Source organism: Danio rerio, chromosome 20 (assembly GCF_052040795.2).
Source record: "Danio rerio strain M-AB ecotype USA chromosome 20, GRCz13ab, whole genome shotgun sequence".
NCBI lineage: Eukaryota > Metazoa > Chordata > Actinopteri > Cypriniformes > Danionidae > Danio > Danio rerio.
The window spans coordinates 41,697,501-41,713,906 of record NC_141040.1 but is presented as its reverse complement, the minus strand read 5'-3'; the positions used below and the strand labels follow the sequence as shown (position 1 = coordinate 41,713,906).

Below are 16,406 nucleotides of genomic sequence, written 5' to 3'. Positions count from 1 at the left end.
AGCAGCTTATTTCTGACGTTCTCAAATTATATGTAAAAACGAATGACAAGAAAATGTAGTTTAAGGATTTGTGGTTCTAGCTATTTTCTGTTTACATTTCCAGTTGAAGCCAGAGCATATACAGTTGGATGTTGGGAAGTTTGCAAAGAAAATGAAGGGAATCAGCTCAAGAGACAGGGGGAAAGAGGACCATGGAGAAAAAGAGGCTTGTTCAAAACAGGCTGAACCCACTCGCATCAAAATCTTTGAAGGAGGGTATGTGACATTGTGGTAATTTTTTAAAAAGTAAATGGTTCATATTGAAAATGCCAATCTCCTTTCACAAAAATTCAGTTAAAAGTCACATACTCCTAGAAAAAAACAAACATTAGGAATCCAACATTAATCATCATTCACAACAATACCAAAAATGGTTAAGTTGTGTATGACTTACATGATAATTATTTTGTTTCGTATACAACACACATACTACACATGCATGTGACTTTAATATGTTTAAAAAGAAACAAGTATTTTTCATATAATAACATTCTCTACAAGGAGAAAAAAAACAGTAAATGCAGCTATGAAAATGTTTTGATGTTACTTTATCATCCAGGTTTTAATATTTTAATATCATTTTAAATATATAAAAGAACCATGTCTTCCAAATATATAATGTGAACTGTGTTTTCACTCCCCATCAACATTTGACACTATATTTAATACTCTCCAATAATTATTTAAAACATGTTTTATTTCAGGTACAAATCCAATGAAGACTATGTTTATGTGCGTGGCCGAGGCCGGGGAAAGTACATCTGCGAGGAGTGCGGGATCCGCTGTAAAAAACCAAGCATGCTGAAAAAACATATTCGCACACACACAGATGTCAGGCCATATGTCTGCAAGTTCTGCAACTTTGCTTTTAAAACAAAAGGTTGGTTTTCTCATATATTTCCAGTAACCACACTCAAAACATCTTGGAAACAACATTTTATAGTTTGAATAAAACCAGAATGTGGATATTTATTGTTGACTTCAGTAACACACTGAGGTACAGAAGATCTCTGTACTGTGTAAACAGAATAAATTGAGGGTTAGAGATCATTTTTAATGCTAGTGCAAGCAATTTAAACATTTTAAAATCTCATTTCAGGAAATCTTACAAAACACATGAAGTCAAAAGCTCACATGAAAAAGTGCTTGGAGCTTGGAGTATCAGTGACTTCGGTGGATGAAACAGAAGCAGAAGAACTAGGTATGATTCAGACTCTGGTCACATTAATGTAAATGTATGCAGGCAGCTGGACTGTTGCAAGTGATACATTATTGTTTTTACATTATTTACATTAGTTTTACATTATTGTTAAAAAGTATATGTAATTTACTATTAAATAATTATTGGTTAACCTGACTTAAAGTCAAAGTCAGTTGTGAAAATGTTTTTTTTTTCTTCTTTTCTCAGACACTACTGAGGAGGTTCAAAGAGGATCAGAGAAGAAGGGCATGTCAGAGATAATGGCAGAGCACCAGTTCTCTGATGCTGATGATTCGGAGGGTGCTGAAGAGGATGGTGATGAAGTTGATGACGATGAGGATGATGATGATGATTATGAGGGTGATTCAACACCGAAGACACGCTCTCGAAGCACAAGCCCACAGCCATGTTCCATCCCCTCACTCGCTATCACTGCAATTGCCGCTTCACAGGAATCCATCCCAGAGGGTTTGGCCATCTCCAAACAGCCTATTTTCACTTACTTCACCAGTCTGCCCAGTATTCAGATCACTCAGCTCATGGCACCCAGTGAGAAAGCTGGAGAGATCCAGATGGCTGAATACCAGAAGCTCCTTCAAGGGGCTCTGGGTGAAGATCACAAAAACAGACTGGATGTGCCTAGCTCTATGGATGAAGACCTGGCTCTCTCTCCAGAACACAGCTCATCCTCCTTTGAATTCTCGTGCTCCCGGCTGTCTTCACCAGGCTGTGATTCCTCCCCCCTTCGAGAAAGCTCACCTTCCTCTAGGCGGTATCTGTCCCCTCGAAGGGACCTCTCCCCGCGTGGCCGTTTGTCACCAAGGCGAGAAGCATCTCCCCTTAGGCATATCTCCCCCAGGCGGGATGTTTATAGAAGAGATCTGTCACCAAGGAGGGACCTTTCTCCAAGAGGACATCTCTCTCCCATCTCCCAAACAGGACGGCCAACATCCCCAGGAAGGGATCTCTCGGGCAGACTTTCTCCCAGAAGCCGCAGGGGCATGATCAGACCTGTGTCTCCCAGAAGGGGTCTCCATTATCAAAGTGGCCCATGGGCGCTCAGCCCCAGTCCACATGCAGAAATGATATCATTAAGCCAAAAGACCAAGGGCCATGCAGAACCAGAGATGGTAAGTTATTGTTTTTGCTCCATAAGCAGTAGCTCCAGTTGTTAGTGAATAGTAATATAGCTGTAAATAGTGCACTAACTAGGAAACCATATTAAGTCGATCTCAAAGTTTTACAGTGCAAATGGTTGCATACTTGGCATGCTTGGAAAGTTTGGTGAGCTTTCACTTAGTTAAGTGTGAGCAAAAATAAATTTTTATCCTTGAAGAATAAAGGGAGGAGTATGAATTGGAGATACAGTTGAAGTCAGAATTATTAGCCCCCTTTTGATTTTTTTTCCTTTTTTTAATATTTCCCAAATGATGTTTAACAGAGCAAGGAAATTTTCACAGTATGTCTGATTATATTTTTTCTTCTGGAGAAAGTCTTTTTTGTTTTATTTCGGCTAGATTAAAAGCAGTTTTACATTTTTTAAAAAACAATTTTAGGACAAAATTATTAGCCCCTTTAAGCTAATTTTTTTTCGATAGTCTACAGAACAAACCATCGTTGCCTAATTCCCCTAACCTGCCTAGTTCACCTTATTAACCTAGTTAAGCCTTTAAATGTCACTTTAAACTGTACTGAAGTGTCTTGAAAAATATCAAGTAAAATAATATTTACTGTTATCATGACAAAGACAAAATAAATCAGTTATTAGAAATAGGTTTCTAAAACTATTATGCCTAGAAATGTGCTGAAACGATCTTCCCTCTATTAAACAGAAATTGAGGAAGAAAATAAACGGGCGCTAATAAGTCAAGGGGGCTAATAATTCTGACTTTAACTGTATGTTGGACAGTTATTGAAGTATACAAAGCTGAATTGGGGATATGCTGACCTTTTAATAAAGTATACAAAGTTGTAATTGCACACATGGACAAGCAATGATACTCAGATATGCGTCTACCAGGGCCTAAATAGCTAACTGTAGTCATACAAAAAGATAAAGCATTTCTATTTTTACTCTATACTAGTTGATTAAGAGTCCCCTGGAGAAAATTGGAATCTGCAGTGCTTGTACAGTATGTGCAGTATAGTAATTCATTTCAGTGCTACCTGGCTTGTTACCATGGTGCTAGGGGGATAATATGATAAATGAGCAATGTCCATTATGTAAGCTTGGACCTTTTTACTGGCAACTGTTATTTTTGTTCTTTGTGGTCTTGTTAAATTCTCCAAACTTTTCAAGAGATCTTGAATAACTGTGAAACAGGTCCTAGAATTATTTACTAATCATCACTTTCAAGATTTTTCTGTAATATTTCTAAAAATGTAAACCAACCATGTCTTCCAACTGTTTAGGATCAGCGAAAGACGTCTCATCTTCAAGGGGATCCTCGCAACACAGATGCTCCCAGCATCAACCAGGGATTATTTAGCCACCTTCCTCTGCACTCCCAGCAACAGATCCGCACTCCGTTCTCCATGATCCCCATCGGCGGCATCCAGATGGTCCATTCTGTGCCCACTTCTGTCACAGGTCATGCCCACTCCACGCGCCTTCCCCTACAGAAGAGCACCTCGGAGGAGTCCAGCACCAGTGAGGTGTCCTTCCACCTCTCTGAGGGCAGAGGGCCCGCCAGCAAAGGCTCAGAAGACTCACCCCAATCCCAGGAAAAATCCACATCCCCCAAGGCTCCATCACTTTCCCCACAAAAGTCACGAGAGGACAGCACCGAAATGTCAGACAAGGAGAGCAAACAAGAAGAGTGCATCCAAACATGCACTAAGGCGATAGCGTCACTGTGCATCGCCTCAGAGGAAACGACGGACAGACAGCCACTTCCCATTGATCCTTACCATCAGCGCACTTTATCTCAGTCACCTGCAGCTCAGCAAGACTGTGCGGCGAGAGCGCAGCACTACTGCAGCTCAGAGATCAGCCACCCCCTACACTCCAGAGCAGAGAGCAGTGTGTCTGCCACATCAAAGACTCCCACAGCAAGCCATCCCACTCTCTACAACACAGAGACAGCAGAGCGATTGTCTGGCCAACAGAGTCGTGGAGAGAGGCCAGCAACCATAAAGAAGAGCAAAGATTCAAAAGACAATAGGTGAACAAGGTCAAATGAGAGAGTGGTATCACAGGTTTTATATTTACACATGTATATCCATGCAAACAAGATCAGTCTAAAACACAAGTGAACTGATTCAGTGGTTTCGATGTACATTTATAGCATGCCTTTTATAAGATGGTTTGCTATCTTAACTATAATGACTTTCTTATTTAAATTTTAAAGAATATATATATATATATATATATATATATATATATATATATATATATATATATATATATATATATAATTTTAACTTATATATGAGCCTGACCAAAATTGCTTATGGACTTTGTCTGGTACTTTTCAAATGTACAGATGTGTGTGCCTTTTCTTTACTTTTTGCTTATATTCTTATAAGCATTAAACAGGAAGTCATGTAAATATATATATATCAAGTTTTGTGTATCCCGCTTTGTAATAAATGCAATTTACCGTCTTTTTGGACACTTTCGGTCTGAATGATGTGAAGTATCAATACATGTAAGGTTGCACTAAAACATATTTTTATATGTGTGAAATTAAATGGCTTTTGTGTACAGCAGCAATTCTATAATACTATTTATTGTATCATGTTTCATAAATTGTACATTTTTCTTAATGTCGTGGATGCCTTTTCTATGTAAAGCATGGGTTTTGCTATTGCATAATTAGAGCAACAATTATGTACATGTAATATGGCTTTATATATTAGAAGTATGTGTGCATATACTTCCCAGTAAACTCGCTTTATTTAGAATAATTCTATATAATTTAAGTAAATGTTTATATACCTAGTATACAGAAAAACTATATATATATATATATATATATATATATATATATATATATATATATATATATATATATATATATATATATATATATACATATCTGCACATGTTTTAGATTGACAACCACATACTCTACGGTAGTTGGTTCTAAGTGCTTGTATCCTTCTCTTTCCTACTGGCTGATAGGCTACACTAGTTGTGATTTCACCCGTTCACATTTGAAATGTAGAACTGTTCAGCATTAAGTGAATCAACTTTCGCACTTCTGCATTTCCTCCACCACTTACTGAGGTAGATGTGAAAGGTATTTGGATCTTCTGTGAATATGATGTTGCTTGAAGTACTTGACTTGATGATTAGTATGGGGAACATTCCAACAGATGTAAATAATGGATGCCTACGCTCATAGCCATACATATTCATACATTGAAGGAGTTCGTCGTGGGCCACGCCATCAGTCCGCAAAACACATTTATAACTGTATATATGAAAACTCCAGTACTGAGAACTCCTAAAATGCACCTTATGTTTCTTAAACCTTCCTAAAGAATCCCAAATTATATCACTTTTACGACTGGGATTGGAAATAAATACAGTTTTGTTTTTGAGTTGAAGCAACCTAACTGAACTGGAGAATGGAGCCAGTGCACTCTTGTGTGTATATCTGTATTTTGTATTGTGTGTATATGATCTATGTAATTGACTCCTTTGACATTTTTTTGTCGGTAGTCCCTGCTATCCACTTAACTGTATTAACATGTCTTTAAAACCTAAGGTATCAAAAGCACAAATCATTGTATTGACAGAAAAAAAAGATAAACATAATTAAAAATACAGAATCAAAATAAAAGGGGAACTTTGTGATTTTCAGTGGAAAAACAATATGTACGATATTGGTTTTGACGAATCACAGCACAGGTGAAAAAAAATACAGATTGCTGTTTTGAAATAAATACAACTATGATAACTTTGCATGTCTGTGATGTCTTAATGCTTCTCTCTTTTTTTTCTTGCCAGGAAACTGGAACAAAAATGTCAACGTAAAAAGAAAGCTGATTGAAAAGAGACTGGGTGCATGTTCAGATTGAAGATATTAGTACACAAAGATGTGCGCTGCTAAATTTAGTACATTCAAAACATTATTTTTGCTGCTTGTTCATGCTACTTGCTTAAAATGAGCCAAAGCAACACAATTTTTGAGATTTCTTTGGGACAACTTATTTATGTTGAATCCATTTAAATTTGGGAAAGAACAAACAGGAGGTAGTGTTTTGATGCACCAGTGAACCCAGTATTTTTTACAGTGTAGTGCTTGATTGCATGACAAACTGCAACACTAAAACCCAAACGACACAAAAAGGTGGATGTTACAGTACATCTATTCTGCATTTACCATGTCTGACAAACAATCCTTTATTAAAAGGTTTTGTGAAGGCTTCTCATTGTCAACATTGACGTTACACGATAATGTCAAGTAGCAGACCAGGCACCAAACTTCAGAAAGCATGTGATAAATTGCAAACTTGAACCATAATAGAGTAAAATAAAGATATCATTTGTGTAGATCTTCTATTGTGTAAATATACAAGCTGAGTTTCAAGTGCATTAAAGAATTAGGTTTGTAGCTTTAAAAGAATTCGACCAGTTTTGAATCCATTCAGCTGATCTCCATGTCTGGCGGGAGCACTTTTAACTTCGCTTAGCATAGATCATTGAATCAGATTAGACCAATAGCATCTTGCTCAAAATAATTTTGAAAATGTTCGTATATTTAAAGCTTGACTCTACTGTAGTTGTATTGTTTACTAAGACTAAAAGAAAATAAACAATTGCTATTTTCTAGGCTGAAATGTCTAGGAACTCATTCCAGCATAATAGTCAAGGAACATTTCTGCCGTATCAATGACCAGTACATGCTCCGTGTAAAAATGTCTAACATTTTTATGGAATTTTATAATGGAATTTTATAATTATATATTAATGGAAGTTAGACGATTTTCCTTTTACACTTGTTTATTCAATTTATATACTTGAATACTGTTGAACGCTCCAGAAAAACAAAGCACAGCTTATTAAGTTGTATCTTTGTTCTACTGTATTTATCTTCTTTTTTTTTTTCCATTTAGTCCTTCTAGGATTTTGGAGGGACATTGTTTTATTTGAATTTTTATACATGCGATCTAAAATGACAGCTCTTCTGGTAACTTATGCCACTATTTGCTACAGTTCTTGTGTTTTTGGTTTGAGCTAGGTTAATCATTCCAAAAATAAGACATTATCTACTTATGATCCACAACACAGTCTCATATGACACATCAATTACTGTTAAACTGATGAGAAAAATTGTCCTTCTCGAACAATCCGAGGAACTCCTAAAAAACTGTGACATGGTCTCCTCCTCATTCTACATAATGAAGCATTTCCCACGCCTCCCTCTATAACAATTTGCTATCTTCTAGGCTGAAATGTCTAGGAACTCATTCCAGCATAATAGTCAAGGAACGTTGCTGCAGTACCAATGAACAGTACAGGCTCCTTGTGAAAATGTCTCACATTTTAAACTTCTTTGTTCAATATATACCTCTGTTGGACTCCCCAGAAAATCAAAGCACAGCTTATTAAGTTTTACCTTTGTTCTACTGTATTTATCTTTTTTCCCCCATTTGTTCATTCATTTAAATTAGGGCTGCACATTATATATTTTGCACATCAATATTGCAATGAGTGTATCTGCAGTAGTCACATCACAAGATAATGCAATGTAGAGTTGGGATTATAGATGACAAGGAACCACAAGTCAAAACACATGAGATTTATGGTGACTTTGCTGAATTTAACCATAACAGAGTGATTATCTGGATTTGTTAAGGCCTGTTACTATTTAAGCATTTTAAGAGACTCCAAAGAATTTTTAAAGAACATTAAGACGTTTAACACAGATTCACTTTATTTAACAATTCATATGATAAAGACTATGAATTGTTAATTTACATTTGATTATTAAATTTCTGTAACTTAACACTGTTAGACTCTCCACAAATCACTTCTGTTTATTTCACTTTAATATTTGCTCAATTGTGTTTATTTGTTACTGTGTTTTGTTTATTGTATACAGTGCTCAGCATATTTAAGTACATCTTATTTTAAAAATGTTTTTTTTTTCCATTTCCCTTAAATTTAGGCAATGTATTTTGGTGCATTTAAACAAAACAGATTTATTAAACAGATATATTTATTAAAATATTATTTAAGTCAACAAATATATTTAGAAATTTAAGGATAATGCAATTAAATACAAGCAAATTGTTGCAAAAACAAATTACAAACTACAAAACTTCAACTAAATTTTTCATTTTTTTTTTTTGCTTCTCTTGTTTTTTTCCTCTTTTTTAAATTGTTATTTAATATTTTTCTATAACCAGGGTTTCTGCAGGTTCCACATAGTTCCACTCATAAAAGGCTAAAGGCTAAGGAATTTTTCAAATGACCCAGATGGAAAACATTTTTATTTGCTCTATCAAAAAATATATAATTTAATACATTTAATAAATTAATTAAATATTTTAGCATTCTAATATTTCTTAGCAAAATACAAAAAATATTGAGTAAAAACAAGCTACAAACATTTGGATACAAACAATCTACTTGTATCCATACACTTTTTTTTCCAACATAAACTTTCTTTAAAATAAAATAAAGAACAAATGCTTAAGTTTTAAAAACCACCATAAACTAAATCTTTGCACAACAGTCTGTCCAGGTCGGTGTCCGCAGCAGTAAATACATGGAGCACTTTTTAACAAATGTTATTGTAAAGAAAAAACTTAAACCATTATGATAAATAGAGTTAAAAATGACCATTTAAATAAAAAGTTAAAAGTTTAATTGGATTGGATTGTTGGTAACCGTATGGGTTTTGGCAGCAATTTATGAACAAAGAAAAATTAAGATCCGTTAAAAAAGACGCAAAAAGTTAAAAATCTGTTAAAAAGACGTAAGACCTACAACACAATATTTCAGAAAATTTAAGACTTTTTAGGGCCTAAAATTTGGATTTTGAGATTTCAGACATTAAGACCCCACATTACCCTGTATAAAACATACATTTGGGTGTACAAGTTTTTAATAAGCTCTAGATTTGGCTTCAGTACTGAATAATCTATTATATGCACAAATATAATATTTTGTATCTTCCTATTAAAAATATGAATTTAAAAGAGAGATTGGTAAAGTACTTATATATGCTGAGCACTGTATATATAATAAATGACATAAAAGTACATTTATATTTCACTCACCTATAAAATCATCCCAATCAATATATAGTCAAATTTTTCCAATAGCTTGCCGCCCAAACACACTTCCCTACAAAATCACCACAATAATTCTTATTAAAAAAAAAGCTATAAAGCTAATTTACCTTCATATCACAACACATAACCCATCCTTCTAGGATTTTAGAGGGACAATCTTTTATTTTAATTTTTATATTAGCAATCTAAAACGACAGCTTTTCTGTAAACTTACACAAGTAAGTTTCTGATTAAACTTGGCCGGTTAATCATTCCAAAAATAAGACATTATCTATTTATGATGAACTACATAGTCTCATATGACACACTGATTACTGTTAAACTGATGAAAAAACTGTCCTTCCTGAACAATCCGAGGAACTCCTGAAAAATGTGACACAGTCTCTCCCTTATTCTACATAATGAACCGCTTCCCACGCCTCCCTCTATAGCATGATTGCACAATATAGTCTTATGCAACTGAATCATTTTATTGGGCAAGCAGAAACTCGACTGCCATCATAAAATGAGCAAGTGCATGAACACTATTGGCAATACCACCCGTAATGGCACTCTTTAAAATAATAGAGCTTTGTTCGAACTGACGCTGATTTGAACTGGGACACAACACAAGCTACAATAAATGTTTGTGATCTATTTAACCAGGCGGGCATATTTTCCTCTGCCGTTTTATATCTAAACAGCTTCTGTACAGATTGAATGCGGAGGACAATAATGGATAATTAGTGTGTTAGGTCTACACATAGGTTGGGGGACCAACCCGTAGCGCTGCCCCCTTCCATGGGAACATATGTTTGGAATGGTTACTGTTTTTCCATTTTTTTCTTTTCAGTCTCTTGCCAAGAAGAGAAGAAAACCACAGCCCACATTTTCCATGTGTAGTCAACGTTCCTACATAGCTATATTCACGGGCGAAAATAGGCCCTGCTGGAGGTCTCCGAATGTCATCTCTGACAGACCCTGAGAATAGGATCATCTCATATCTGGAGATCATGCTGGAAAAAAAGTAGGGAGAGATTTCAAGCTAAATTTGGTGTAATTTCCGACTTCTCACATTGGCAGTATGTCATAAGCACATGCTGTACTGTTACAGTGAGTTCAAGCCGAAGCCAGTATCCTGGTCTTATCTTTAAGACATACTGCCATCTGTTGGCTAAGAGTATTACTGCGTCTTCCCTGTCCATGAAGCCTATCATGAAACACACAGGCCATCTGTGCACTACAATATATCACAATTTTCTATAAATCACACTTCTCAAGAAATTTGATTTTGCTCACACTATTGTTCAAAAGGGTGTAAAAAATACCATTCTTAAATGCACCATAAAAAATGGATGCTTCTTTATTGTTTTTGTTGAATCAAATGAACTGTTTTTGTAGTCACATTTTATCTTACATAAGTCAAGTTTGTATACTGCAGCTAAAATGAATTAGTTGAAAGCTGATTTAAGTAAAAAACAAATTTAAGTAACAAAAACATTTGTTGTCATGACTTTTTACCTCGCTTTTTTAAAGTGTGGATACATTACAATGATCAAGACATTTACAAAAGTTTCTATTTCTTTTAAGAAGAATCTCAATGTCCAAAACTTAGTTTCTACAAAACCAAATAAAAAATAATTAATTAATCATGGCTACTGCAAATTCTGATTTGTCATCACTAAAATTATTTAAATGTAATAGTTTAAAATTAAAATAAAATTAATAATTGAAATTAATCTAAGAACATCTTGTTAAAGTGAAATGGTTTTCCACAAAACAAACAAACAAACAAACATAAATAAATAAATAAATAAATAAATGAATAAATGAATAAATGAATAAATAAATAAATCATTGCTACTAGAAATTTTGATTTGTTATTACAGAATGAAATTCACTTTAAAATACATTATTTTTAAATAATATATATACACAACATAAAAAAACATTTAAATGTTTGAGAGTGTTTGAATTGAATGAATATTTAATATTTCAGTTTTTTAAATATTATTATAATTATTAAAACAATTATTGCGGCATATTATTATTATTATTATTACAATATTCCTCCAAAAAGGGCTGCAAATTACAAAGGCAACCTTTTTTTGGGTAGGCTAGGCAAACAACTTAGGTCACCCGAAGTTTTGCATGTAGCAAACACTCCAATAATGACTTTGAAAACTGCTGTTTATTTAACAGATATAATAAACATCATTATGACTGCACAATACATCGTTTCAGCATCGATATCCGTATTTGATCATTCGCAACAGTCACATCGTAGTCACATCATATGTTATGTTGAGTAAGCCTATGTAATATTATATTAAATATAAGTTATCATTTTCATGTATTAATGCAAATCAATACACACGTTACATTACAATACAGTTTGTAACTTTAATAATGATACATTTTATTAACACTGTTAGACTCGGAAAACGATAAAACATTGTTTTTTTTTATTGTAGCTTTTTTTATTGTATTGATCTATGCTTTTAGATGGTCTATTATATTTATTCAGAAGCACTTCACTATAGAATCATCTCAACCATTCTTTGCAAATAGATATAATAAAGTCATCTGGTGAAATAGTATTCATATCAAAATATATATATCACAGAATCATGAAATATTGCAATGTTAGATTTTTTCAATATCGTGCAACCCTAATCATCATATCCCAAAACCGCTTCTACAACACAAAGCAATGCATTTATTTCTTTTAATTGGATCACTGAACAATCATGTCAGAAAAACAACTGGCCAGAGCCATGTTCCCCACAAAAGCATTGTAAAGTTGATCATGGATATTATTAATTCCAATAGTTTAATGTTTTATTTTGTCTTGCAATGCTTTTGAGAAACACAGCACTGACTGAACTATAAATCAATGTAGTCTACTAGGTGTGAAACAGGCCATATCAAGTTATAAAGCATAGAACAGTCCACGTTTTCCATTGGGAGTCAATGAAGGTGCATAAAACAGATAAGCCATTTATGAGCACTAAAGGAGTGGTCCATCAGGTGATGTGGTTGACTTTACTGCCCTTGTTTGGCTGGTCTGTGTATATTTAAAGGGACAGAGACAGACGTATATGGCCTGGCTGGAACTTCTGAGTCATAATAAGAAGCAGATGTAAAGGAGACAGCGACGGTCTCAAAGTCAGACTTATAGCGCTGTTTATGGTCTTTTCCCTCAGGCGTTCCCGTGTGCTGAAGGCAAGGCTTCTGTAAAACTTTCCAAAATCAATTAGGCAATGATCGTTCCCCTCATATTATGTAAGCATTTGCTCAAATTATCTTTCTCTGCTAACAAAATAATTGTATTTTGCTGATATACATTTAAAGACAAAAATATAAGCCCTCCTGTGATTTTTTGATTCATTTTTATTTTTCAAATATTTCCTAAATTATATTTAACAGAGAAAGGAATTTTTCACAATATTTCTGATAATATTTTTTTTGTTCGGAGAAAGTCTTATTTGTTTCATTTTAGCTATAATAAAAGCAGTTTTTATTTTTGTTTAAAACCATTTTAAGGTCCATATTATTAACTCCCTTAAAGGGCACATATGGTGAAAAATCTACTTTTCAAGCTGTTTGGACAGACATGTGTGCAAGTATAGCTAAAATTGCGGATGGCTAAAAATTCTGACTTCAACTGTATATCATGCGTTTCATGTCATGACTGTAACCTGACTGAATGTTGACTTGTAAGTTACTGTATTTCTGTAAAAGTAAGCTCTATTAACCATGGCAGATGTTAAATTGTCTCCAGAGAAGGGTAAAAGGCTTTTCTGGAAAATTTCTACTTAAAAAAAAAAAGTGTTTTTTGTGGAAAAAAGTTTCCTAAAATTGTTTAAATGTATTTAAAAAGATCTCTAAAATGTAACTATGTTACATTAGTTATAAAAATACATAATCTTTAAAGCACTGACAGAAATAGCTTGTGGCATGCTTTAAGTAACTTGATTTTACAACTCATTCATTCATTTGTACAGTATACATTTTATTTTTAACACACACAAGTTTGCATGCACGCACGTACACAGAGAGAAAGATAGAGAGGCACACAGACTAACACACAAACAGATATGACAACACACAGACACAGTGATCAATTTATAGGGAATTTAAAACAGTATTGCATTAAAAAATATTAAAATATTTGTTGTTGTTGTTATTATTAATTTTGTTGAATTATTAATGTTATTATACACATTTTACCTACCTATTATACAAATTTTAACCTACACACACTTAGTGTAGAATGAATGGGACACACAAACACACACTCTCTTCCTCTCTCTCCATACACTGATGTAACAGAGCAGAGCAGAGCACACACACACACACACACACACACACACACACACACACACACACACACACACACACACACACACACACACACACACACACACACACACACACACACACACACACACACACACACACACACACACACACACACACACACACACACACACACACACACACACACACACACTTTTCTACGAACTGATAAAAAGTTTTAGGAAACAAAATTTTTTCAAAAATGCCATCAGCCATCAAACCTATTTTTGTATGACATTAACTTTATTTTCAATAAGTTATAGTTAATTAAACTTTAACTATTTTATAAAGTGCACAACGAATGCAACTAAAATAATCCTCCAGGCTCATCAATAAAGAATGAAATATCAAAATTTGCTAACAATTAAACATCTACTCTAAATACTATTATGCCATAAACTGAAAGTGTTTTTAGTATCTTTAAAGTATTTTTAATCAGAGGTTATGATGATGATCGCATTTCATGACTCGATCGGTACTTGTAAATCTGTCAGTTTTCATGAACTGATGCAAGTGTTTGTTTATAAGTTTACAAACAGAGGAAGATGTACATATGCTCATCAGCAGTGGTACAACACATGTAGAGGTAAATGATTGACCTGTGCTCACGTCACAGCAGCTAAAATATAGTTTATACAGTGTATTGCCACGACTCGTGTGAGTGAGCAAGTGTAACCAGTGTTTTGAGCTGCTGTGACACAAGCAGAAAATCACCGCTAACTAATGTCTCATCCAGCCCATATGGCCTCTCCAGAATAGGCCACTTCATAAATACCCTGGAAATCATGGCAAAGGAAGTGAATGAGCAAGAGAACAGATCACGAGAGGCACAGTGATGTTCTAGGCCAGGGGTCGCAAATCTCGTTCCTGGACGTGCGGTGCCCTGCACAGTTTAGCTCCAACTTGCCTCAAAAACCTGCCTGGGTGTTTCAAGTACACCTACTAGGCTGTTTCTCAATTCCAAGAACGCAGAGAACGAGCGTTCCTGTGGAGACCGCTCTTCCCAGGTGCTCTCGGAAGAACGAACTCAGGAGACCGCGAGGGCAGAGAACGCATCCTTTGAGAAATGGGATGCTGCGTTCTTCCTGATGGTCATGTGACCTTCACGTGTTTTAAATAGTAAATTATTTAAACATTACAGCACTCATACAACGATTCATTGTTTCCCACCTCTTCAAAATATATACTTTGCATAAAAACATTATAAATATACTCTGCACAATATAAATAAAACAAATTTTAATACGAATTTCAGAAAACAAACTTAATGTGTTTATTCCTTCATTAAGATATTTATGTTAATGTTTATTTTCACCGTTTCATTTAGGGAAACTCCTGAGGTAAATAAATGCTATCTCTAAACTTTAATAATAAATCTAAATAAAATGCTGCACTTCCCATCTCCAGTCGCATTGACTTCTGGGACTTCCAGAGCGAGTTCGGTGTTCAAGTCTGCATCAGTGCGTCCTCGATATCAAGATCACATCTGCGAAGTTTCACGCGTCCTCCGTACTTGCGGTCTTGAGTACTGGAACTGAACTTAGGCAGCTGATGATGACGCTGCACGAGAACACGAGGACGCAAGACCGCTGAAGAACGCATATTGAGAAACAGCCCTAGTAAGACCTTGATTAGCTTGTTCAGGTGTGTTTAATAAGGGTTAGAGGTAAAATCTGCAGGACATGGGACCTCCATGAACAAGTTTGGTGATCCCTGTTCTAATTTGTTAGGTTAAATGAATAGTGCCATCAAGAAAACCCCTGCTCACTCATCAAGCTGCTGTAACTTAGGCTGCAAACATAAAGCTGCTATCAAGAGTTGGAGATGAGCAAAAAATTTAATGGCCTTGCATGTATTTTTTTACATACAAGAACTGAAAGTTCTGTGTTTTTGATAATATTGCAAGTTCACTAAAATCTGGCTGGAAATTTTACTGAAATATATATTTTTTTACTTGTTTAATAATATAACTTTTCCTAATATAGGCCTCGTTATTGATATAAACAGTAGTTTATAGGGCTGTTTCTTTTTAGTAAAGAAGTATATGTATTAAGGTGTGCATTTTAACTTCTTATGCATCAAACAAAATCTATGCTCAAAACTTTTTTTTTTCATTGAGACATTCTTCTTACATCATTTGCAACATACTTTATCAATTACTATCTTTAAAGCTGCTTCTGACCATTACAAATCCACACTAAATGGTTATACCAGACATGTTTAGGAGATTATATGCAGCATCCTTCTTTTATTCCTTTAGATAAGGAGAAAGCTCCACTCAAGTATCATACTTAGAGGTAAAATGTGCTTTATGCATTATAAAGCTTGATGCATCAGAATCAGTACTCAGTATTTGCCGATCACCATGACAAAGAATCGGTACTCGGTATCTGCTGCAAAAATCCTGACCAGAGCATCCCTAGTAATGATGTGGCAGGTTATGATACTGACAAAAAAAACTCACAAAAGAAGGATGAGACAGAGGAGAGCTGATCCAGCTCTCTAGTCAGAGGAGCTTAAACTGTGCCACCTTTAAAAGTGATTCATTTGGAAACACTTGGGGAAAGAACAA

The 16,406-nt window shown here is 34.7% G+C and overlaps 2 protein-coding genes across 12 annotated transcripts in view; one reads left to right on the top strand and one right to left on the bottom strand.

Moving 5' to 3' along the window:
* The window catches only part of hivep2a (HIVEP zinc finger 2a), a 116,318-nt gene extending 110,807 nt beyond the window's left edge, over positions 1 to 5,511 (top strand). For 9 of the 10 annotated variants that reach the window (XM_087297356.1, XM_087297360.1, XM_087297355.1 and 6 more), the window contains 5 exons: positions 104 to 255; positions 744 to 919; positions 1,139 to 1,240; positions 1,448 to 2,370; positions 3,653 to 4,542. In XM_087297356.1, coding sequence (XP_087153482.1) covers positions 104 to 255; positions 744 to 919; positions 1,139 to 1,240; positions 1,448 to 2,370; positions 3,653 to 4,408 — 2,109 coding nt within the window. In that variant the 3' untranslated portion in view covers positions 4,409 to 4,542. 10 annotated transcript variants of the gene reach the window in all.
* aig1 (androgen induced 1) overlaps positions 1 to 16,406 on the bottom strand; it is a 260,128-nt gene that overhangs the window by 236,949 nt on the left and 6,773 nt on the right. The gene's annotated exons all lie outside the window — the stretch shown is intronic.